Source organism: Hyaena hyaena, unplaced genomic scaffold, assembly GCF_003009895.1.
Source record: "Hyaena hyaena isolate Hyena2069 unplaced genomic scaffold, ASM300989v1 scaffold_13, whole genome shotgun sequence".
NCBI classification, from domain to species: domain Eukaryota; kingdom Metazoa; phylum Chordata; class Mammalia; order Carnivora; family Hyaenidae; genus Hyaena; species Hyaena hyaena.
In genome coordinates, this window is record NW_024080645.1 from 3059112 (window position 1) to 3084323 (window position 25212).

At 50.9% G+C, this 25212-nt stretch overlaps 2 protein-coding genes across 3 annotated transcripts in view; one reads left to right on the top strand and one right to left on the bottom strand.

Annotated features, from left to right (window-relative positions):
• WDR73 (WD repeat domain 73) overlaps positions 1-25212 on the bottom strand; it is a 92437-nt gene that overhangs the window by 29828 nt on the left and 37397 nt on the right. The window lies entirely within an intron of this gene.
• LOC120248746 (zinc finger and SCAN domain-containing protein 2) lies at positions 15-19418 on the top strand. 2 transcript variants are annotated; one of them, XM_039257208.1, is made up of 3 exons: positions 15-562; positions 2247-2757; positions 17912-19418. In XM_039257208.1, exons 1-3 carry the CDS (start codon positions 329-331, stop codon positions 19339-19341), a joined length of 2175 nt encoding a protein of 724 aa, XP_039113139.1. In that variant the 5' UTR covers positions 15-328; the 3' UTR covers positions 19342-19418. The 2 variants fall into 2 exon arrangements, with proteins under 2 accessions (XP_039113139.1, XP_039113148.1); XM_039257217.1 differs by lacking the exon at positions 15-562 and adding an exon at positions 949-978.

A 25212-nucleotide genomic window follows, 5' to 3' on the forward strand; every position in this document is an offset into this window, starting at 1 on the left:
CCGTGGACCCGCAGGCTGGGGGAGGGGGCGCCGGGCGGGGGCAGCCGCGGGGTGGGGGGTGCTTCTCCCGGGACTCCTGCCTGCTCCGGGCACAGCCTTCGGGGGCGCCTAAAACACGCCTTGCCACGCAGTCCCCTCCACACAAGTTTCATTTCTGATAGGCGAGTACAAGGAAGTGAAATGACCTGTACCAGGTCACAGCTCTGGCCAACCCTGGGGTCCTGAGGGCCGGTCCCCGGATTTGCCTGCGGTACTGCCGGGCCGTCGGCTGGGGGCTGAGCTCCCAGCCCCGCGGGCCGGGCCGCCGCGGGGGACTACAACTCCCACAATGCGCTCGGCCCAGCCTCCCTCCCCGGCCGCCTCAGGAGAGCCAGTAGGAGAGCAGGGTTTCCAGGGGCCGTTCTCGGCGGCCAATAAGCGCGGCGGGGGGCGGGCCTCTCCCGTCCATTGTTCTCGGTGCCCCTCGGGCTTGAGCCGCGGAGGATCTGGAGGGGCCGTGTCGTGCCCGGGGGCGCTTTTGCGTGCGGAGTGGCCGCGGAAGCCCGACCTGGTCTCCCGAGAGGTGAGCCCGGCGAGAAGGGCCGGGAGCGGTGCTGGCCGGGGGAGTAGCCCGCGGAGAGGGAATAACGGGCCTGGAGCCAGTGCGGGCAGTCCTGCTGGGGGAGGGGCGTCGGGGGCGCTGTCCGCGACTGCGGGTCGGGGTCCGCGGGTGGGACGCGCCGGGTCCGCTCGGTGGACGCCCCCGAACTCTGCTCCCGGGCGGTGAGCTCCGTGCACGTCCAGCCAGGGGCGCGGGATGGGGACTGGAAGGCACGCTGGACGGCATCCCGCGCGGCTCCGGGCTTTACGGATGGGGAAACTGAGCTTCCGAGGGGGCGTGTCTTGCCCCGGGTCAGCCCCGAATGAGCTCACCGGGTGCAGTTTTCCAGGGCTCCCATGCAGGACTTCTGCTATACCTGTGCCTCTTCTGGCCCTTTGGTAAATAACACCTTGAAAGCTTCACTATTCCCACTAGCTTTCTTCTTTTTCTTTTTCCTTCCCAGTTTCCCCCCTTTTTCCTTTATTTTGTGTGTGTGTGTGTGGGGGGGGGGAGGAGGAGTTGTTACCTGAGTCTTCACCATGTAATAATGATTTTTAAAGAGTAAATTTCCATTGCTTTTATAGTCGTAATTTCACTGGTCCCAACGTCTTGTGTAATTAATGCCCCAAGTTTTTTGTTGTTGTTGTTTTGTTGTTGCCTTGTGTACGTGTTCATTTTTAAGTGGATTTAGGGTCATACTTTGTCTAGTGTTTCTGTTTTGCTAGGTGTGTTTTTATCCGTAAGTTTCATATTTATGAAGATTATCTCCGATTATTAATGGTTAATAATAATCTGTCAGCATAATTCTTAAAATACTTAAAACTACAGCAGAATGCACAAATCTGAAATTTCATATGTATGCTTTGTGCAGCCATCATCAAATCAAGATATAGAACGTTTCCAGCACCCCAAAGGCTTTTTTGAGCCCCTTCTCAGTCAGTAGTCATTATTAAATCAGCATAGTTTTTTAAAAAAAATCAGCATAAAATAAATATATCTTACTGTGTGGATGTGCCATACACCCTAGCCATTCCTCTGCTGCTGGATTTTTTAAAAGTCGGGTTTGTTTTACAATTAGAAACAATCATATATAATAGGGTTTTGTTTCCTTGCAAATAAATTTTCTTTACGAAGATGGTTGTTTTTAAAGATGAATTCCCAAGGGGGCCGAGTCTGCATTGAAGACAGCGTACATGTTAAAACTTCATAAGTCTATGGTAATAATGCAGTTCAGGTATTACCTTCCTCGCAGCAAAGCTCAAAGCGTCTTGACATCTGCTCCATTGCCAATCCTGAAGATGTCCCCGTAAGGAGGATGGTCACTGAAGTGAAGTGACTAAGTTGTATGTTAGGTCAGGGTCACTCCGCAGCAAGTCTGAACTGAGTCAGGGCAGAATAACTCAGTCCTGGGTTCTCAGGAGGGCTTTGAATTTCTGATGCTCATGCTTTTAGAAAGAAAAGTGCTGTATTTTTTGTGCTTGTGATTCTTCTTTTGCCATAGAAAGGTTTTCAGGAATAAGCCGTTCTTTTCCTTTAAGAGAGGCAGGAGACTTCTGTTAATTTGCAGACGCAAGACTCACTTGGTGGCCTGGCCTGGGCTGCTGGGAGTTAGATCCCTGTAGGACAGTCTACTTAATGACTGTGGTTCTCTTTTCTCATTTCTCAGCCCCACCGCTTGTTGAAATTTGAAGAGGGAGTTGTCTTCTCAGCGAGCCTGGCTCTAGAAGACTCAAGTTCAAGGCTAGAAGCCTGCGTGATTGCCCTGGGAAGGTGGGTGATGGCTGCAGAGGGGCCAAGAGGAACCGCTCCCCCGAGCCCCTTGGTCCAGGGGCCTCAAGAGGAAGATGAACAGGAGGAGGTCACCACCATGATCCTGGAGGATGACTCTTGGGTACAGGAAGCTGTACTTCAGGAGGATGGCCCTGAGTCCCAGCCCCTCCCCCAGAGCGCTGGCAAGGGCAGCCCCCCCGGGGAGGCTGCTGGAGCACCTCAGGGTGCGCTTGGCCGCCTTCGGGAGCTCTGCCGGCGCTGGCTGAGGCCAGAGGTGCACACCAAGGAACAGATGCTGACGGTGCTCCCAAGAGAAATCCAGGCCTGGCTGCAAGAGCACCGGCCCGAGAGCAGCGAGGAGGCCGTGGCCCTGGTGGAAGACCTGACCCAGACCCTTCGGGGCGGTGGTAAGACGCGGACCTCACAGGGAGAGGGTGGGCACCCGCCTCCAACGTGGAGGTGTTTGTGGCAGAGGAGAATGTGGGATCCAGGACGGAGCCCCATGTAGCCCCTCCTCTTGCTCTGTCTGGAGGCAGCCAGGACACCGTCACCCTGTTTAACGCCTTTGTTGTGTGCAGTGGCAGTTCCAGAGTTTCAGTATGGGACAGGCTTACGGGACCACGCTTGGGGCTCTGTCGGCGTAGTAAGCGCAGTGTTTATGCCTGTGCTTATTTGGAGAGGGCGGGAGGCTGATGGAGGGGTGAGGGAGGAGGGGCGGCTGAAGACCGAGTAAACCACCCCTTGGCACCTTCCTTTGGTTGTGCAATAAACATTCAAATATTTGAAGTTCCAGCAATTAGAAAAACCTGATAACCTTATCTTTAAAGAGTGATTCTTTTTATGAAAACAAGGTCAGTGACGAGTAAGCCAGCTAACACCTAGGACCCGTCTGTGGTCTAACGTCATCCTGGGCTCTTTGCGACGGGTCAAGCACTTGTCTCCTGTGTTAGCGATACCGTCTGGGATGGAGGAGACGTGCCACTTCACTACTCCGTCTCCGTTCTGGGCTCCCCTGCTTACCAGGTGTTTCCTTTAGGCTGTTCAGGACCCGTGGATCGTGGCTGCCTTTGCGCTGACGAGAAGCGTAGAAGTTTAGAGAAAGAAGACGGGAGAGGTCGGGAGGGATGTGGGACTGGAGCAGGTCGTAGACTGGAGTGGAATTTGGAGAAGGTGCAGGGCGGCAGGGAGGGGTGGCACGAAGCCCGCTGGCTCATGTGACCGTCAGGGAAGCCCGCTGGTTGGAGTGGAAAGTGCATTTTTAGGGAGTGGTAAGACGTGGAGCGTGGGGGAAGGGTGGGCTTGGAGTGGATGTCATTGGCCTCAGCAGGTTCTTGAACTAGAGCCCAAGGGGCATGGGAGGAAGTGGGGTTTGGCAACAGGATGTAGGTTTGATTCGAGTAGGGAGAGGCTAGCGACAGGAGAACAGCCAGGAAGTGGCCACCCAGGCGTTGGTTGGGCTGCGGTGGCCACAGCTGGAGAAGGGGAGGAGGCTGGACACACCTAAGATGAACTGATAGTAACACGAGTTGGCGCTCACGGAGTCCATTCTGGTCCAGGCACTGTGCTGTGCAAAACTCAGAGACCCTTCAGCATCTTGGGACATAAGCGAGATTGTTACCACCAGAGAAGTTAAGTGACTCCCTGAAGATCATGCAGTGAGTACAAGGCTGAACCAGGATTCGAACTCACGGGTCTGAAGGCATGGTCCATGTTCTTTAATAGGTTTTTTTTTTTTTTTAATTTTTTATTTATTTCTAGGAGAGAGAGAGAGAGACAGCGTGAGCAGGGGAGGGTCAGAGAGAGAGGGAGTCATAGACTGAAACAGGCTCCAGGCTCCTAGCTGGCAGTCAGCACAGAGCCCGACGCGGGGCTCGAACCCACGAACCGCGAGATCATGACCTAAGTGAAAGTCGGACGCTTAACCGACTAAGCCACCCAGGCGCCCCGGCATGGTCCATGTTCTTAAACATTTCATCACATCTCTGGTGCAAAGCGGTAGTTCTCAGTGGGGGGTTGGAAAGAGGGCTAATGAAATGGCAAGAACTTAGAAAGGCGAGGACTTAAGACAAAGGTGGCCGATGCGGAGGCATCTAGTCTGGAGGATTCAGAAGACTGGAAGAGAAGAGAAGGAAAGGAAGGAGGTTTGGGAGTGGAGGTTTCAGCAGTGCCCAGGGACTTGGGAGTCTCAGTAAAGCTGTCTTTTGGAGAAAGGGGCTGATGTTGAGGGCCTCCTGTGAGCCCAGCCCTGCCCTGGGCACCTTACGTGGCCATCTCACTGGCAAACCTGGGAGGTGGGTAAGGCTGTCATTTTACAGATGAGGAAATGGAAGTTCGGCAAGGTCAAGGCCGCACTCAGCATCACACACAGCTGCTAAGTGGTGGGGCCAGGATTCAAACTCCAGTCGGTTTGCTTCCGTGTGTGTTTCATAGTGTTTTGTTTTGATTTTGTTTTTGTTTTTTGACCAGCAGTCGAAGTTTATTAGAATAAAAAACCAGAAAGGAAGAATAATATGAGACCTTGCTTTACAGAGAGGGGGCATTCGAAAGTGAATACCTGAGTATTTGGTAGATTTCATTTGAAGCAAAGTACTTGATTTTTCTTTGGCCCTGAAAAATAATTTTTAATTTTACTCTTCGTTTTTAAAAAAGCAAAAACAAAAACAAAAATCTCTCATCGCATCCTAAAAACTTAATTTACTTGCCTCCTGATGGATGTGACAAGCTTGTAATGAACTTCAGGATCTTCAGTCCAATGCTATGGAGAGGCCAGAGGGGTTGAGGGCTGAGGAGTGACTTCTGGATTGTTTAGTTGGGGAAGTCACAACGCAGAGGGTCAGGTCTCGGCAGGTGTCTGAGGTGGTTACAGGCACCCTCTGCTATGGGCCTTCCCCACCGTCCCCACTTGCTGTGGGGGCTTTGTGCCTTTTATGGCCCCCAGAACATCCAAGGTGAGCTCTTCAGTCCTCTGTCTTCTGCCCTTGAGGTCGGCTTTTCTGGTCTCCATTCATTTAACAAAGTCTCCCGACCTTCCCCGTGATTACTCGGGAACATCCGTGGTATCTCCATCCCTTCTCGTTTGTTCACCATAAGACCACTTGACCTCCATTCTGTGTGTGCAGCTGGGGACCTTTAGACACGTTTCCCCATTTCAAGGCCTGGTTAGACAGCGGTTATTTAATATTTCACTACCAGGCACGTCTAGGTACTCACATTTTTTTTTGTTTGTTTTATTTATTTCTGAGAGAGAGACAGAGACAGCATGAGCAGGGGAGGGTCAGAGAGAGAGAGAGAGAGATACAGAATCTGAAACAGGCTCCAGCACAGAGCCCGACGTGGGGCTCGAACCCAGAAACCTGAGATCATGACCTGAGCTGAAGTTGGATGCTCAACTGACTGAGCCACCCAGGCGCCCCTAGGTACTCACATTTAAAGGTTCTTGTAAGTCCAGTGAAGACGGGATCTGTGTGAATAGTTGAAGTGCTAACGCTCATGTCTCCTTGTGAGTGTTTCCCAAGGACATTTTGGTCCCCATTCGTGGCCCTGAGCCAGGCTCTTGGGGTTTCGCACCGGAACACCTATGTAGCAGGCACCGCCCCTTCCCTGTCTGTGCACCTGCTTCGCTCCCGCTCATGTGAGCCGACGCTCTCCTGCTTGAAACTCTCCGTGAGGTCCCCACTGTCTCAAATCCAGCAGGACCTCCTTCTTCGGCCCGGAGCCAGGGCCCTGTGTCACCAGCCCTGCGGCTGCCCTTGCGCCATTCGCACCAGATCTTGCTGTTGCTTGAACGTCGCTGGGGCTCTCTAGCATTCGTCTGTGCTTCTGAATTTTGAGTCAGAATGGCTTTGTCCCATCCCTGTGTGAGAAAAGCCCAGGAGTCCTTTGAGTGCAGACCCTTGGAGATGCCCTCCATAAAGCCGTCCTTGATTCCGGTCCCTCCTCCCTGTCCCTAGAGGGTCCAGCCGCCCAAGAGCATCTCCGATCATCTCTTCCAGAAGCCATCTCCCCCAGGGCGTTTGGAGTCTCCGTGTTCTTTAGCTTTTGATGATGTTCCATGTTGTTTTCTAGTTACGTGAAGGGTTGACTTAGCTCTTCTAGGAACCTGTAAAATCCCAGGAGGCATGGAACCTCTTTCCCTCCCTCCCTCCTACACGCCCTCCCTTCCTTCCTTCCTCCTTTCCTTTCTTCTCTCGCAGCCATGCGCACAGTGCCCCCCTCCCGGTGGGAACTCAGGAAGTGTTATTGGCGTGAATAAGTGAATCCTCCCTGCCCACCTGCAGCTGTGGAGAAACTCTGCTCAGTCCATGAAGGAGGCAGACAGACAGCGTCTTCATTCCAGGCTTCTCTGCATTTCCTTGAGAAAGCCATGCTAAGCTTTTGTTTTATTTTTATTTTTTTAAGTGTTTATTTTTGAGTGTGCGTAAGCAGGGTAAGAGCAGAGAGGGAGGGAGACAGAGATTCTTGAAGCAGGCGCCGCGCTGACAGCAGCGAGCCCAACTCAGGGCTTGAACTCACGAACCTGAACCAAAGTTGGGCGCTCGACCAACCAGGCCACCCAGGCGCCCCTAGTCACTGTAGAATTGAGACAGCTTGACTCTGGACGGTTCTCTAATTGCTCTACCCAGATTTCATCCAGCTTTCTGTAAGAGGTAAGCAGACACTGTCGGAGCCTGCAGACCGGTGGACTCACGCCTCAGTGGCCTTTCCCAGACACCCCAAACCTGTGTTTGTGCTACATCAGAGGAAAGCCCTGGTACATAGATTTTATCTCGCAGAAGCTCCATCACCCAGAAAAGAGATTGCTGACATCAGAGGGGAGCAAAGGGAAATTATTGGCCTCGAAATGGATACATTCCTGATAGATAAATCCTCTGACCATTAGTGCCATGTGTGGCCCCTGGACCAGCAGCATCAGCATCACCTGGAAATGTGTTAGAAATGAAATTCCTGGGCCCCACCCCAGGCCTACCGAACGGGAAACTGAGCACGGGGCCCAGCACCCTGGGGTTTAACAAGCCCTCCAAGTGATCCTGATTCCATCTCCACTTTGCGAGCCACCGCGCTGCACCTCTTGTTCTCACACCTGGCCGCACGTCGGAATCACTTGGGGTCCGAGGGCCCACCCCCAGGGATTCTGATTTTCTGGTTTAGCTGGCAGGAGGTGTGGCCCAGGCAAGGTTTTGAAAGCTCCCGGGTGGGTCCTCAGATGCAGCAAAGTTTCAAAACCACTGCTTAGAGCCTGTTACTCTAACAGTGTGGTCTGTGGACCGATGATACTGTGTCACCCGGAGCTTGTTGGAAAGGCACACTCGGTCTCACCCCAGCCCCGGAGAGCCAGACCTTCATCCAGGATCTCCAGGAGGTCTGTCTGCACTCTGAAGTTCGAGAAGCACTGCTCTGCTTTGGCTTAGAGAGGAATGAGGCGGTCAACTTCAAGCCTACTCTTTTTAATTTTTTAATTTTTTAATGTTTTTTATTTATTTCTGAAAGAGAGAGACAGCATGAGCAGGGGAGGGGCAGAGAGAGAGGGAGTCACATATTCTGAAACAGGCTCCAGGCTCTGAGCTGTCAGCACAGAGCCCGACGCGGGGCTCGAACCCACGAACCGTGAGATCATGACCTGAGCCGAAGTTGGATGCTTAACTGCCAGGTGCCCTCGAAAACCTTATTCTTAATGAGGCGTCTGTGGATGCACTTAAGGGGGTCAGTGCATCCTCACAGCTTCTTTTTTTTTTTTTAAATTTTTTTTTTTTTTAGCGTTTATTCAGTTTTGAGAGACAGAGAATGAGTGGGGAAGGGGCAGAAAGAGAGGGAAACACAGAATCTGAAACAGGATCTGAGCCATCAGCACAGAGCCTGATGTGGGGCTCAACCCACAAACTGTGAGATCATGACCTGAGCCGAAGTCGGATGCTCAACCGACTGAGCCACCCAGGTGCCCCAGCTTCAAGCCTACTCTTGTCCAACAGTCGAGCCAAAGAGTCACAGCTGGCCTCCAGCCATCTTCAGCATCCATCACCTGGCCTTTGGGCGCAGGCAACAGGTGACCTACGCTGAGTTTTCGGCCCCAGCAAAATGCTCCCTCATTGCCAACAAAGAGCAAATGCATTCATTTTTCTTAAGAAGGAGAGCGGAGAGTGTTGGGGTTGTAAAGGTCTTTTTAAAGCTATGATTCTTAGCCTCAAAACAAACATCACCTTTATTAATTCACTTAAATATTGGAAACGTGTACCACACAGAGATCTTAGATGTAATGTTATAACTGAAGGGTGTTCGGCAGTCGTTCCTTGAAGCTGCTAACAGCTCACTGCTGGTTTTATCAGCGGCTCATCTGTCACGCAGCCAGAGTGCAGGCGGAATGATGCTCCCGGGCCCAGGCAGGCTCGTCGGGGCAGCGCTCCAATGGGGGAGCCCAGCTGGACGGTAAGCTGTATCTGAGTCAAAGCCTGCGGTTTAGACCAATGGCTCTGACTGCGTTGTTGAGAGACGGTGTATCGCAGTCAGGTGGGACGGGCTTTACCAGAGTTTGGAGCCTAACCCACACTAAAGCGCCAAAGTCTGCGACTAATTTATTTCATTGTTGTAAATAAATCACAGTAAATTCAGGTTTATCTCCCTGTTGAGAGCTATTACCTCACACTCACTGTGATCTGCTTTCTAGTGTGAGAGAGAAAGCGGAGGCGTCTGGCCAGGCAGGGGTCACGCACGGCCCTGCTAACCGCAGCGGCGGTGTGCCGTGCGCGTGAGTCTAGAGCCTGTGTCCAGCGTGGGAAAATCCAGGAGCCATTGCTTTGTCCCAGGCCTGGTCTGCATCTTTTGTTTAGTTCCCCAGGAGGGAAGAAAGAGGTCCTGAGGCAATTCAAGAACTGTTCAGTGAATGGTATTTGCACAGTGGTCTCACCGTTTTGAAAAAACTAACATCGGATCCTTATTTCATAACTTCTACAGAAATAGATACTGCCTCACAAGTGACAAAAATAAATTCCAGATGGATTCTGGCTCTGTCTCTACTCCAAAAGACCTGGAATGACATGTAGGAGAATATTTTTATAATCTTGTGGTGGAGAAGGACTTCTTAAGCAAGACAACAATCCTCAAAGCTGGATCAGGCTCAGGAAAACAGAAAGGTCCTTTGTATAAAAAAGGTACTGTGCACAAAGTTAAAAGACAGTGCACCAACTGGAAATATCTGCAACAAAGTCCACAGGGTAGCAGATAAGCACCAAAAAGCCTTGATCTGTGAGAGGCGGTATAATCCATAAGCAAAGTCAACCCAGTGGAATGAAACGTAATTAAAAGATAGGAACAGTGAGGGGCAGCGCATGGGTGACTCAGTCGGTTGAGCATCCAACTCTTGGTTTGGGCTCAGGTCATGGTCTCACGGTGTGTGGGATCGAGGCCCCTACCACATACCCCTAAATCGAGCTATCACCTTGAAGCTTGCATGGGATTCTCTCTACCTCCCCCTGCCCCTCTCCAGCTCATGCATGTGAGCTCTCTTTCTCTCTCTTTCAAAATAAGTAAATAAAAGATATGGATGGACAATTTAGAAATGAAGAAAAGCAAATTATAACTTTATGAAACTATATGTTCAACCTTAGGAATGATCAGGGAAATACTCATTACAACAGGATACTCTTCTTTTGCCTACTGGACCATCAGAAACTTAATAACATGTTTCTGAGAATCCTCTGCTTTTCTGCGTATTTATTTAATCCTTTAAAACTAAGGTCATAACTGGTAGATAACGTCTCCTATTTTAAATTTGATAGGTGAGCCCTATTTTTTTTTAATGTGATAAAATTTATATAATATGAAGTTTGCCATTTTAACCATTTTTATGTGTACACGTTCAGGGACATTAACTATATTCATATTGTTGTATACCACCATCTTCAGAACTTTTTCTTTTTCTCAAGCTGAAACTCTGCCTGTTGAACAGTAATACCCCATTTCTCCCCCCCCCCCCCCACCCCCCTTGGCCCCTGGCAACCGTTCTCCTTTCTGTCGCTATGATAAACGTGACTGCTCTGGGAACCTCATATAGAGGAATCATACATTTATCTTTTTGTGTCTGGCATATTATTGCAGTCAGCACAGTGTCTTCAAGTTTCATCCATATAGAAGCATGGGTTAGAATTTAAAAAAAAAATTTTTTATGTCTTTATTTTAAGAGCCAGAGAGCAAGCAGGGGAGGGGCAGAGAGAGAGGGAGACACAGAATCCAAAGCAGGCTCCAGGCTCTGAGCTGTCAGCACAGAGCCCGATGGGGGGCTCGAAGTATCATTTGGACTGTGAGATCATGACCTGAGCCAAAGTCAGACACTTAACCAACTGAGCCACCCAGGCACCCCTGTTTTAACCTTTTAAAGAACCGCCAGACAGTTTTCCAAACATCCCCACCAGCGCCTCTGGTCAGAATTTTATTCCTTCAAAGGCCAAATGATACTTCATTCATTCATTTGTTGCTAGACGTTTGGGTTGTTTTCAACATTTGGTTATTACGGGTAACGCATGAACTTGGATGTAAAAATACCTGTTTGAGTCCTTGCTTTCAGTTCTTTTGGATGAAGATCCAGATGTGGAATTATTAGATCATATGATGATTCTCTGCTTAATTTCTTGAGGAACCGCCAAACTGTTTTCCACAGTGTCCGCACCACTTTACATTCCCAGCAGCAGTGCACAAGGAGAGAATCATAGATTCTTTGAAATCTTTCTCAGGGATGCTTTTTTTAAAAAGTTTTTTTTATTATTTATTTATTTTTGAGAGAGAAAGAGCAAGCATGCACGAGTTGGGGAGGGGCAGAGAGAGAGAAGGAGACACAGAATCCAGGTTCCTAGCTGTCAGCACAGAGCCCAACACAGGGCTGGAACTCGCAAACTGTGAGATCATGACTTAAGCCGAAGTCAGACACTTAACTGACTGAGCCAGCCAGGCGCCCCTCAGGGATGCACTTGGACATTTTATACTTTATAAAACCTGAAGTTAGTCACAGACAAATAAATATGGCTCTGTTAGTAAGTGGGTGACTAAGCGCTACATCCAGAGGAACGAGCTTGCTAATTGTGCTTACAGTGAAGCATATGAATCAGTCAAATGGACCGGGATTGTACAGATAACTGTTACAGTCAGAGTAGGGGCACAGGGCTGGCTGAGTTGGTAAAGTGTGCAACTCTTGATCTCAGGGTCATGAGTTCCAGTCCCACATTGTCCGTAGAGTTTACCTAAGAAAAAGTCAGAAGAGCACCTGGGTGACTCAGTCGGTTAAGTATCCGACTTGGCTCAGGTTATGATCTCATGGTTTGTGAGTTCGAGCCCTGTGTTGGGGTCTCTGCTCTCAGCACAGAGCCGGCTTCAGATCCTCTATCCCTTCTCTCAAAAATAAATAAATAAATAAATATTAAAAAAGAAAAAGTCAGTTAGACCAATGTTCCCATCTTGGCCAGATATCAGCTTCTCAGAGGGGCCCTCTGGTCGTTGGCTTTCACATTACCCTATTTTATTGCTTTCACAATACTTTACACTGTCTGAAGATAGCATAATCTGAATAGTGTAGTGAGGCTTATCAGTTCTTAAACTGCACAGGACAGTCCAAAACCTTCATTTCAATGCCTCCAGATAGATACGGTGACTCCTTCGCCACTTCAGTAGTTTTGAGGGAGAGATACTTAGAAAAAATGACCGTCTTTTCCTTATTTCCTTAACACCTGACTCATCTCTTGAGTTTTCTCTCCCGGAGATCTGGGCCTTCCTACCACATCCTTAGAAGCCGGCCTCCCCTGTGCAATCACACCCACAGAATATGCTCCTCTTGGCATCTTGAAATAGCAAATATGATGTCGACTCCTGAAGTTCCTTTTGAAAGAAAGTTCCCAGCCTGTGCCATTTCTTCCTGGCTCCACTCATTGCATGTTGGTGAAGACATTCTCCTCGCACGTGACCTGGCCAGTTTCTGAATCTTCGTGTTCTTCATTGGTCTCCAGTAAAAAAGGAGGGAGCTGCCTGAGCTTGAATGCACTCTACTTTGTACCTTTTTTTTTTTTTTTTAAAAAGTAGGCTCCATGCCCAGCATGGAACCTAATGTGGGGCTTGAACTCACAACACTGAGATCAAGACCCCGAGATCCAGACCTGAGCTGAGATCAAGAGTTGGATGCTTAACTGACTGAGCCACCCAGGCACCCCTTTGTACTCTTGATTTCACCAGGGCTCGTCTTTCTTGAGGAGAGCCTTGGAGGGGCCAGGACCCTTCATCCTTCCCACCTTGGTGGTGTGTTTCCCATGGAGGCCCTTGTGAAGACAGATCACTCGAAGGGCCACTCTTCTCTCCTTCAGAACGGCTCCTGTGCCTCTCTGCCGTCAGAGAGCAGCATTTACAGAACTCCCAAACCCCCTGTGGCCTTTCCTGGAATATCACAGTCTTGCCTCTTTGTCTAGCAAAGGAGGGTGGGACTTAAGCTGCAGACGGGGTGAGGGGTGTAATGAGGTGGTAGAAGACAGTCACATAAATTATGTATCACCTTTGAAGGCTTTCCTATTATAAGGGAATTCTCTCCTATTTTCATCTAATTGTTTGATACTGTTTTTGTCTTGTTTACATTTAAATCTTTGATCTCTTTGGGATTTTTCCTAGTATGGGATCCAACTCAGATTTTTCCATTTGGCCTAACCAGTCAGTCCAGCCTCATTTACTCAATGTCATGTCTCTTCTCCAAGGACCTGAGAGGCTGCCTTTATCATACGTTAAAGTCCCAGAGTCATTATACGGATTCTTGTTTCCCTTCCGCTCGTCTGTCTTTTCATGTGACACCTGAATCACATTCTGAATTCACATGTCTTTTGAGTCTATTTCTAGAGTTGCTGTGTTGTTTTGTTGCTTTTATTGTCAATTTATGTTTTCATTCCTGAGATTCTGTAATAGGTTTTAACATCCAGCAAAGATAGTCCCTCTCCTCCCCATCCCTGATATTAGTCAGTAACCTTAAGATTTTTTTTCAAGTTTTTTTTTTTTTTTTTTAGTAATCTCTATATCCAACATGGGGGTCGAACTCACAACCCCGAGATCAAGAGTCACACGCCCCACTGACTGAGCCAGCCAGGTGCTCCTTAACGTTTATTTATTTAAAATTTTTTTTTTATGTTTATTTATTTTTGAGAGAGACAGAGACAGAGGGCAAGCAGGGGAGAGGCAGAGAGAGAGGGAGACACAGAATCTGAAGCAGGCTCTAGTCTCTGAGCTGTCAGCACAAAGCCTGACTCAAGAACTGTAAGATCATGACCTGAGCCCAAGTCGGGTGCTTAACCTACTGATGAGCCATCCCGGCGCCCCTATTTTTGTACTGATACAGACACACTTCAAGTGCGTGATTTGCCACTTTTAAGTGAGACACTTTGAATTCCTAGGTATCCAGACAAGGCAGTCAGTGACCATGTCTCCCACCTACCTTCTCTCAGCCCCGATTTTGGCTAGCGTATCCTTTCTGCATCACTCTGTAACCTTGACATTCTGTTTTCCCGTTGTGATCGCCACAGTAGTTTGAGACTTTTTATCAGGCGTTCATCCCCAGGCCTTTGGCTCTAGAGTCCCCTTCATCGCTTGGCGGAATGAAGCTCCCCTCCTAGTAATGTCTTCAAGAAGGGCTCCTAGGAATCATAGTCTGTGACTTTGTGTGGATTCAACGCCATTTGCCTGCAAGCCTGATACTCGGAGGGCTGTTTTGTTGAACGTGAAAGCCCGGGCCCACCTTTGCTCTCCCGCTCTGCCTCGCGGCTCTCGCTGCCTGTCGGGGGCAGTGAACTTGAACGTGCCCGTGGAGAAGTCTAGCTGGTTCTCCTCCCCTGCGTGTGACTGGAGCCCTTTGCCCTGTTGTCCACCGTCTCGTCGCTCACCATCCTGGGCTGGGTTTCTTGACACAGAGCACCTTTCAAGGGTCCTTAGAGCTTCATTGGTTACACTTTGAGCGTTTGTTCTGTTCCTTTGATTTAGTTCCCTTTTCACGGCAACGCCAGTTCTGTGCATTTGGATTCTCCTTTTGTCTGTTTCTGTCCTTCTCTTTAATCCCCTTGTCCTCTCTGTCCCCTTCTTTTTACTGCTTTTCTCATTTCGGTCCCCCTCCGCCTCCCCAAGCTTTCCTGGGGGCCTCTTTCCCATCGTGTCCCCGTTTTGTCCTTGGGCCTCCGAATCCCTGTGCTTCCCCGAGTCCTGCGGCCGCCGCTCCGTCTGTTCCTCTCGTCTCACAGTCTCTTCTCAACTGTTTACTTCGCAGCCATCCTTCCTACAGGCAGTTGCTTTAATAGTTTTTTAACGTGTGACATAGGTCGCTTTCTCAGGAAAGAGTCCCATGATTAATGTGTGGGGGGTCAGAGGCTGTCTCCTTCTCTGTTCACAGAAACCGAGCACTTCCTGCGAGCACGGCTCCTCCGGGTGGTCCTCGGTGGCCTGACCTCCTGAAGCCACCCGCCTGCCCCAGTTCCCACACGCACTGTTGCTCTTGAGGGTGAGTCCCTTACCTGGAGGAGGTGATTTTCTGAGCTTACTGAGATCAGCTGCCCTCAGCGTCCCCCAACCCCCCACCCTGCTTTCCATGCTTATTCTCTTCACTTCCTGCCTCATGAGCCTCTGCCCCGTCTCGGCTGTTTTTGGAAGCCCTTATATGTATTTTGGTGTCTGCAAATTAGTCTTCTCCCTAATCTCACTGCAAATGGAGTTTGAGTTCTGTTTATTTTCCCTGTTGCTTCTGAGCTCATTCCAGAACACACCAACCAGTCCTTCTGATCTTAAGGCAGTGGGAAGCCTTATTAGCTAGTGCCCCTGGTCAGCAGGGAACAGCTGCTAAAATTGTTTTAAAAACATGTTTTGGGGAGAGCTGGCTTGCTGAAAGTAAAACAGGGCGTCTGCCCGTTGAAGAGCGATGACGGCAGGCCTCTGTGCTGGAGACTTGGGAAACCATGGCGGGAAGCCGAGGATGTGCAGAGCTCCCGGTCTGGGCCACGTGGGAACATGCATGGTGGCCCTCGAGCCTGCACTGGTCCCCTGGGGTCCACACAGTACCGGCGAGTGTGTGTTAGTGAGCATGAAATGTACCCTTATGTCTACTTGTAAGTTTAAATACAATCTCAACCAGTACTGACCGATGGCACAGCTGGAGCCCGGTTCTCCCCGAGGGATGCGTGTCAGTTGACCACGTGCACATACGGAAATCTGCCTCACCTTACAGAAACTCATAGCCGCAGAATCAAGCATCTAACCTTTAAATAAACAATTTCTTAGCTTCAATCACTAGGACTTTGGATAATTATTTGACTAATGATCTTCCCTGCTCTGGATGGATCTGCTTTTTCTGGAGCTCTCATGTTAGGTGTTAGGAATAATCAGGCTGTCATCCTTATCTATAAATCGCTGATTTGTTTCTGTACCCTACAGAATTCCAGAAAAGAATTAAATGGAAACAGCACAAGGGTGCTCACTTCGGTAGCACATATACTAAAATTGGAACGTTATGGAGATTAACCAAAAAGAGAGAGAAAGAAAGGGGGGAAAGAAGGAAAGAAAAAGAAAGAAAAGAAAGAGAGAGAGAAGAGAAGAGAAAATAAGGAAGGGAGAGAGAAGGAGAGAGAGAGAGAGAGAGAGAGAGAGAGAGAGAAAGAAAAGAAAGAAAGAGGCACAAGGAAATGAGAGCAAAAAAGAAAATAATGCAAGGGGACAACGAAATGAAAGAACACAGGTTGCGGGCTGTACAAGCAGGCACGGCAGAGACGGGAGCCACAACCAGAGGTGTGAGGCAAACACAAATGCATTGATCAGAAGAGTGGTTCTTCTGGGAATTTCAGTTACAGGGAAATTTCCTTCTCACTCATCAAGAGGACACTGTGTGGTATAAACAGTGTTGCCAACAGCTTCCTGGCAGTGTTCATGTTCCCGACAGCCGTTAATTTCTAATGACACTTCTCAGACTGTCCGTGACTGTTGGCCAGAGCCATTAAGTCAACACACAGTTCAGTTCTGCGGAGATCAGAACAATGAGATCCGGGCTAATGGCTCTCCGCTGCCCTGGTCTGATCCTGGGATAGACTTCAGAGCCTCTCAATTAAGGAAGGGAACGCATGTCTTTTCAGCGATCCTCCTTCATGATTTCTTTCACTCAAATGTTTGAGAGGTATTGGGCAGTAGAGTTTGACAAGTTCCTGGAAGGTAGATGTTTTATATTACCGATGAGAGGTCCATTCTAGTGCAGAGAAATCTTAGGGCTCTTTTAACTGCCCACTTGTTTCGTCATCAGTGTAGACGCCTAGAAGTCCTTTTTGCAGATGCCCTGTTTTCTTGTCTGTGTCTTACTTATAACCTAATAAGATTATAAACACCAGACATACTGTAATGCATGAGATTATTATGTAAGTTCCTTTTTTAAAAACTTTTAAATTTACTTTTGAGATAGAGATAGAGACAGCATGAGTAGGGGAAGGACAGAGATAGAGAGGGGGTCAGAGAATATCCTGATTCGGGGCACAAACTCAAGAAACCATGAGATCATGACCTGACCCAAAACCAAGAGTCTGATGCTTAAGTGACTGAGCCACCCAGGCTCCCCTGGAAGGAGATTGACTTTTAGGGAAGGAGATTGACTTTTAGGGAAGTTTCTCCAGTACCAATGAAAAACTTATTCATTCATTTACCAAATTTAATTGAGCACCTGTTAGCCATACGTCACTTTGGTGAGTTTTGGCGGTCACTGCATTCTCTGTTACTTTCCCTTGTTTAGGATTTTCACATCCCCACCGGACTTCATTTCCCAGTGGAGAAACAGGTACAGACATGGGACCCAAGTCTTTAAGACTTAGAAATTCTGGATGATTACCACATGGGTATCACGTAGAAGGAAATCAACCTGGTTTTGTCTTTTCTTTTCTTTTTTTTTTTTTAAACATTTATATTTGTGAGACAGAGAGAGAGAGTGCACGAGAAGGGGAGGGTCAGAAAAAGGAGACACAATCTGAAGCAGCCTCCAGGCTCCAAGCTGTCAGCACGAGGAGGGGCTGGGACCCACAAACCGTGAGATCATGACCTGAGCTGAAGTCAGATGCCTAAGGGATTGAGTCACCCAGGCGCCCCATAAATCAACCTGGGTTTTAAAAGTTTTGAGTATTCCTTGGCCTCTTTCTTTTCATTAGTTTAATCTTTAGGAGGGCCTGGCTGCCTTAGTCAGTAGAGTGTGTGACTCCTGATCTCAGGGTTGTGAGTTCGAGCTCCACACTGGGCATGGAGCCTACTATATTTTCTTATGTTTATTTTTTTAATGTTTATTTTTTTTTTGAGAGAGCGCATATGAGCAGGGGAGGAGCAGAGAAAGAGGGAGAGACAGAATCCGAAGCAGGCTCCAGGCTCCGATCTGTCAGCACAGAGCCGCACGTGGGGCTCAAACTCGTGGACTGGGAGACCGTGTCCTGAGCCCAAGTTGGACACCTGATCCACTGAGCCACTCAGGCGCCCCGAGCACGGAGCCTATTTAAACACAACGTTTAGTCTGTTAAAAAAAAAAAAAAAAAAAATTCACTCTCGTTTCAGATTTTGAGATCCAGAGCGAGAACGGGGAGAACTCCACTCAAGATCTTTTCGAGGACGTGGAGGCCCGCGAGCTGTTCTCGGAGACGCCCGACGGGGAGGGCGCTCGGCAGTCGGACTGGGAAAGTGACTCGGAGAGGGACTGGGGGCGCGGAGGGGCCCCGGCCGAGGCCCGCGGGCGGGTGCCGGCCCCGGGCGGGGGGCCGGGGCAGCTCATAGGCCTGCAGGGCACCTACCTGGGTGAGAAGCCGTACGAGTGTCCGCAGTGCGGCAAGACCTTCAGCCGCAAGTCCCACCTGATCACGCACGAGCGCACGCACACGGGCGAGAAGCACTACAAGTGCGGCGAGTGCGGGAAGAGCTTCAGCGACGGCTCCAACTTCAGCAGACACCAGACCACGCACACGGGCGAGAAGCCGTACAAATGCCGGGACTGCGGCAAGAGCTTCAGCCGCAGCGCCAACCTCATCACGCACCAGCGCATCCACACGGGCGAGAAGCCCTTCCAGTGCGCCGAGTGCGGCAAGAGCTTCAGCCGCAGCCCCAACCTCATCGCGCACCAGCGCACGCACACGGGCGAGAAGCCGTACGCGTGCCCCGAGTGCGGCAAGAGCTTCGGCAACCGCTCGAGCCTCAACACGCACCAGGGCATCCACACGGGCGAGAAGCCGTATGCGTGCAAGGAGTGCGGCGAGAGCTTCAGCTACAACTCCAACCTCATCCGCCACCAGCGCATCCACACGGGCGAGAAGCCCTACAAGTGCGCCGAGTGCGGCCAGAGCTTCAGCCAGAGCTCGGCGCTCATCACGCACCGGCGCACGCACACGGGCGAGAAGCCGTACCAGTGCGCCGAGTGCGGCAAGAGCTTCAGCCGCAGCTCCAACCTGGCCACGCACCGCCGCACGCACCTGCTGGAGAAGCCGTACAAGTGCGGCGAGTGCGGCAAGAGCTTCAGCCAGAGCTCCAGCCTCATCGCGCACCAGGGCACGCACACGGGCGAGAAGCCCTACGAGTGCCGGACGTGCGGCGAGAGCTTCAGCTGGAGCTCCAACCTCGTCAAGCACCAGCGCATCCACACGGGCGAGAGGCCGCACCGCTGCGGCGACTGCGGCAAGGCCTTCGGGCAGCGCTCGCAGCTGGCGGCGCACCGGCGGACGCACACGGGCGAGCGGCCCTTCCAGTGCGTCCTGTGCGGCAAGCGCTTCAGCCGCGGCTCCATCCTGGTCATGCACCAGCGCGCGCACCGCGGCGACAAGCCGTACCGCTGCCCCGAGTGCGGCAAGGGCTTCAGCTGGAACTCGGTGCTCATCATCCACCAGCGCATCCACACCGGCGAGAGGCCCTACAAGTGCCCCGAGTGCGGCAAGGGCTTCAGCAACAGCTCCAACTTCATCACCCACCAGAGGACTCACGTCAAGGACAAGCTGGGCTGAGGGGCGGCCCCGGTGGTCGCGGCCGAAGCCCCGGCACAGAGCACAGGGACGGAGGGATGGTTTCATTCCGCGGCGCGACTGGCTTCCTGTCTGCCGGCGCTCCGTGCCTCGGGCTCCCCTCTGGTAGAACGGGGGAGAGTGGGGGGGGGTCTCTCACGTGGAACGGAGGAACGAGCGCGCCCCCCCCCCCCCCCCCCCCCCCCCCCCCATGCCGAGTCCTCGGAGACACTTGCAATCCGCAGGCGCTGGTGGTGCCCCGCCACCTCGCTGGGCTGGGGTGTCCTCGCCGGGCCGCGCCGCCCCAACCCGCTCTGCCTGGCGATGCGTCCCGGGCTTTGGTTTCAGGTCAGCGTGGATGGGCTTGTCCAGCCCCGGGCCACCCACATGAAGGCAAAGGCCGTTTCTAAGCGTCAGGAACACCTCGGCCGAGGCTGTGGGGTTGGCGCCAGTGGCCCAGCAGCCTTTCGGTTGGTTAAGAGCTGAACAGCGCCTGCCAGGAAGGGCCTCAACGGAGACCTACACGTTTGCCTGTGTCTCTGCTCACAGTCCTGTGGGAAGCAGTGGATTTTGTGGCGGTTCTTTTTGTTTTGTTTTTTTTTTTTTTTGTTTGGGAAGTGCAGTCGGGGTCCCCCAGCCGCCTCCCGGTGGCGGACGGTGGTTTCTGTCTCCTGGAGGGTGGAACAGCCCTGCCCTCTTCAGGGGGCCTGTGTCTTCACCCCCACAGATCATCTTTCTGCAACGGCCACTCCTCTGTTCTTCTGTTTTTTATGTTGTACATGTGCAGAGATAGAGCTCTGTCGTAGCTTTTGTACACTTTCATATTTTTAAGGAAGCGTTGATTTTGAGGACACACTGTCTGTCCCCCAGAGAGGTGTGGGCTTGAATCAGGGGCTGTCCTAACAGGTGTCATCCTTGATCTGCTGATGCTACCAGGGCTTTGTGGTTGGGTCCTTGAGCCTTGAAGCCGTAGAGACCAGGGGATGAGAGCAGGTCAAGGGGTTTGCTTTAAGGAAGAGGATAGCAGATAAGGCGTTTCTGGGAAATAGGAAACCACCTCCCCCAGCGCATGGAGCCTAGGCTCACAACAGGCCTTGGTTCTTAGAGAATGGATGCTTGATATTGCCGAATAAAATAGAGTGTTATTCTTTTCCTGTGTCTGCCTTCTAATGTGGACTTGACTATTAGCAAACCCACACACCTCACTTCCCCCCAACTCACCTCCTGCCCTAGGCCAAAAGTGGCCCAAGACCTTCAGGGAGTAAAGTCAGTGGACTCAAAGAACACACCTTTGGGTGAACTGAGATCTGTGTGCTTGACCAGCGCACACACCTGCCCCCTGCCCTTTGCCAACTCTGCGTCCAGTCTGTCAACCAAGATTTGGAGTGGCAGCTTTGGCTAAGGAGCCAGTGGCCTTCTAAGGAGGCCGTTGGGAATCATCTCTATCCAGTATCAACTAGATTAGACACAAGGACGTTTCGCAGCCAGGCAGTGATGGTAGTTCAACCAAGACACGTAGGCTGTGAAATCCTCATCATTCACTTATTTGGCAAACATTAAGGACTTCAGTACCATCACGGTGCTGGGTACTTGGTACTAGGTACTAGGAAAACTCCATGAAGTTTTGTAGGAGGAATAATCCCAGCTGTCTGGATGGATAGGGTGCTTTCCCAGCTGATACTAAGTTCTGGGATTTGGGCTGGAGAAGATACTAGCTCTCTCTTCCTCTAAGTCTCAGCTGAAGAAAAGAGGTGATATTAAGCTTTGCAAAACTTTCTTTTCTTTACTCCTCTCTACCTGGCAGGGACACAAAATACCTTAGAAAAAAGGGACAGAAGATCAGGCTGGGAAATGACAGACCGTGGTCCTAGAAAGGTTGAGGCCGGCGCTTCCTGCCCTTCCTGCCCCTGGAGGGCGTCTGTGGAGGCAGCGAGGGCTCAGCGCGCGCTGACCTCCGTGCGGCTCCGTGGGAGGCACAGCACGGTCCTCTCCCTGAGAAGAGCTCAGGAAGCCCCAGTCCCCTTGGGCAGATCTACTTGGGCCACGTCTTTGCTTGTGATTCAGTTACACCTGCATGTCTATAACCAAGGCCATTTACCCTAAATGTACATGCATTTGGGGACTGAGGTTTCATCATCGGTTTGTTTCTAAGTTCATGGGTACAGCCTTGGGACAATTCATACATTTATAATAAACGGTGAAAAGAAAGAAAAAAAGCAACTGCTTCACCCTTGGCGAGGCCCCCGTGTCTCAGCAGGTCTTCTCCGTGACTTGCTCACTTTCCTCTCCTGGGCCCACAGTGGCCGCCTTGCACCCTTGGGCGGTTCTCAGACCCGGCCAACTGCCAGGCTTGGCTCACCTCCCCTGAGAACCCCGAACCTGTCCGGCCTCCCTCAGCGTCCCAGCCCCGGAGCAGTGAACTTCTGCACGGCGCCCCTCACTTCCTCCAGGCTCAGCCGAGAGACCTACTTTCAGGGTAGTCGTAACCCATCTCCTCCTGCACTAGCGGACGCTTCCCTCCGGGGTCGGGGCCTCGCCCCCTCGGCCACTTCCCCCCTGCTTTCCAGTCTCCTAGGGCCTCAGACTCAGCGTATCCGGGAGTCCCCTCCCTGCCGGCCTCCCTTGGTTTGCTCTGTGGGTAGCACTGCCTTCGCCCGGCCTCACTCAACCCCAAGCCCAGGAGTCATCCGAGACTCCCTCCCTTGCCTCCCCCAGAGCCATTCAGGACCTGCAAGCTCTGGCCCCCCTACTTAACATCTGCCAGCGCCCACCTCATGCCACCCCCAGGGCATAGGCCACACCCTTACACCTGCAGCAGCCCTCACACTCCCCCCCTGCCTCCTCCAGCCTCCAGACTGCAGCCAGCAGGAGTGTGAGCCCTGCACTACCCAGTTCCAACCCTCCCCATCCTGCAGAAAGGCCGTGTTCCCTGAGCACAGATGAAGCCCGATGGGGCCTCTGTGGGACCTCTATACCATGGCCATCCCTGCCCCCTGGCCGCTCCCCCTGAATGTGCTCCCCAGGGCCTGCCTTGTCCTCATGCTGGCCCCTGTCCTGGAACGCGTGGCCTCCCGAGGGCTCACCCGCACATCTCTGAAAACTCAGCCCCGGCACCGTCTCCTTCACGAGGTCTCCCTGCATCCTGCCACCCGAGCACTGTCCAACCTCAGAGGCTAAGGCAGGATTCTGCCCCTCCGCCTTGTCTGTTATGACCACACCCGTACTGATCGCTGGCACTCAGCTCAGGACGCGGTGTGTGGTAGGAATCCAGTTAATTTTTGCTGACTGAGTTCCCTTCACGGAGATACACAGAAATGCAAGAGGCAGGCGGGTCCACAACTCTGACCTGAACCACGGATTCAGGCCCCCACCCCGCCCTCTGGAAAGATGATGAGTGAGCTTTTAACCTCAGTGCCTCTCGCCTAAGCTACGAGTGGCTGGTAGGGTGAATGAAGTCACAGCCAAAGACATTTATAAAAACCAACTAACCAGGTCGCTTGGCTGCCTCAGTCAGTGGAGCGTGCCACCCTTGATCTCAGAGTTGTTAAGTTTGAGCCCCACACTGGGTGTAGAGATTACTTAAAAAAAAAAAAGAAAAAACCTTGGGGCACCTGGGTAGCTCAGTCAGTTAACCGTCCGACTTGGGCTCAGGTCATGATCTCGTGTTTCGTGGGTTCAAGCCCCAAGTCAGGCTCTGTGCTGACAGCTCGGAGCCTGGAGCCTGCTTCAGATTGTGTCTCCCTCTCTCTCTGCTCATTCTCTGCTTGCTCTCTCTCTCTCTCTCTCAAAAATAAACATTAAAAAAATTTTTTTAAAGTAAAATCTTGGGGTGCCTGGGTGGCTCCGTTGGTTGAGTGTCCAACTCTTGACTTCAGCTCAGATCATGATTTCATGGTCATGAGATCAAGCCCTCCATCAGGCTCTACACGAACTGTGGAGTCCGCTTAAGATTCTCTCTCCCCCTCTCTCTGTTCCTCCCCTACTTGTACTCATGAGCACATGCTCTCTAAAAATAAAGCAACAAGTAAATATTTAAAAAATAAAAATAAAGAGTGCTGATGCATAGGGGCACATGTACCCCAATGTTCATTGCAACACTCTCAACAACAGTCGAAACATGGAAAGAGCCTAAGTGTCCATCAACTGATGAATGGATCAAGAAGATGTGGTTTATCTATACGATGGAATACTACATGGCAATGAGAAAGAATGAAATCTGGCCATGTGTAACAGCATGGATGGAACTTGAGGGTGTTATGCTGNGATGGAATACTACATGGCAATGAGAAAGAATGAAATCTGGCCATGTGTAACAGCATGGATGGAACTTGAGGGTGTTATGCTGAGCGAAATAAGTCAGGCAGAGAAGGACAAATACCATATGTTTGCACGTATAGGAGGATTAGGAGGGACTTAATGGAGCACCATGGGGGAGAAGAAGGGGAAAAATAGTGGAGAAGAGGGAGGGAGGCAAACCATGAGAGACTCTTGAATGCCAAGAACAAACTGAAGGCAGATAAGGTGGGGGGAGGGGGAGGGAGGTGATGGGCATGGAGGAGGGCACTTGGGATGAGCACTGGGTGTTATATGGAAACCAACTTGACAATAAACTATTTAAAATTTAAAAATTTTAAAATAAAAATAAATACTCTAAAAATAAAAAACAAAAAAACTAACCAGTATCCTAATGAAACAACTCATATTTTTGAAATGTCACAGATGTCAGAAGCCAACGGAAAACCAGGCATGTTCTTCCCAGTAGCCAAGTCTCGTACACAGTCTGTTTCTCTTCTGTCTGGACAAGCAATGGGATGTGAAGACTGTATCTTATCTTACTCTTACCTTTTGATCCTTGTGCATTCACATGACTATATCCTGAGGCCTCCCCCCTCCCCTTGTTTTAATAGAAATACTTTAAAATACAACACACAGATAAGTGCACAGAAGCATAGGCTCAAGGAACCTTTACAAACTCAACACACCCATGAATCAAGAAATCGCTTGAGATCAAGAAACAGCTCGGCCACATCCCAGAAGCCCTCTCAGGTCCGCGCCCAGGCAGTACTCTGTCACCCTGTCCTTGTTCTCAAGCTTGGCGTAGTAGAGGGAGTGCTGGGGGCTGGACAGGCCTGGCTCTAGACACTTGGGCCACTAACCACACTCCCCCGCTCTTATCAGAGATTTTACAATAAGAGGGAAGTCATAATGAGACTTCTTTTTTTCATGGATTTTTCTCTTCCCTTTGGGTTGCATTTTTATAGTTCATGATAAGCCACAATGGCCTATGGTAACAGCTCACGCAGCAGCTACCGTGCACGGCTCTGTGCTAAGCCCTACACATACGCCTCACTTCATCTGGACAACCCTGTGAGGCAGGTCCGTATCCCCTCATCAGGGCTGGGGAAGTGGAGGCTCAGAGGGGAGCTTTGGTGCATAACCTGCCCAGCACCTGCTGCTTTAGTTCACTGTGTTGTTAAAGCCCCGAGAAGTACCTATGGAACAAGATGGAGAAAAGAACCAAACACTGAAATACAAACCACACTGGCCACTAGCTTCCCCATAGCTGGTGTCAAGAAGACCCACTTCCCTTGCCTTGCACGGCACCCTGTGACTGGCGGTGGTTCTTCCCAGCCCTTTATCCCTGACTTTGGAGTCCTGGCTTCTCACAGGGAGCTCAGCAGGGACCCAGTGTGCTGGGCTTGCACTCACATTCCCTCCCAGACAGCCCTGGAGTTTTTTTCAAATGCACGGCTATTTTAACCTCCTCTGTTGCCTGGCTCTGTTAAGTTATTTCAAATTTCTGGACAGATTATTAGGATCCTTCCTTTTTCTACCTGCTTGATTTGATAAAATAGTTTCAGGTCGCAGAGGAAG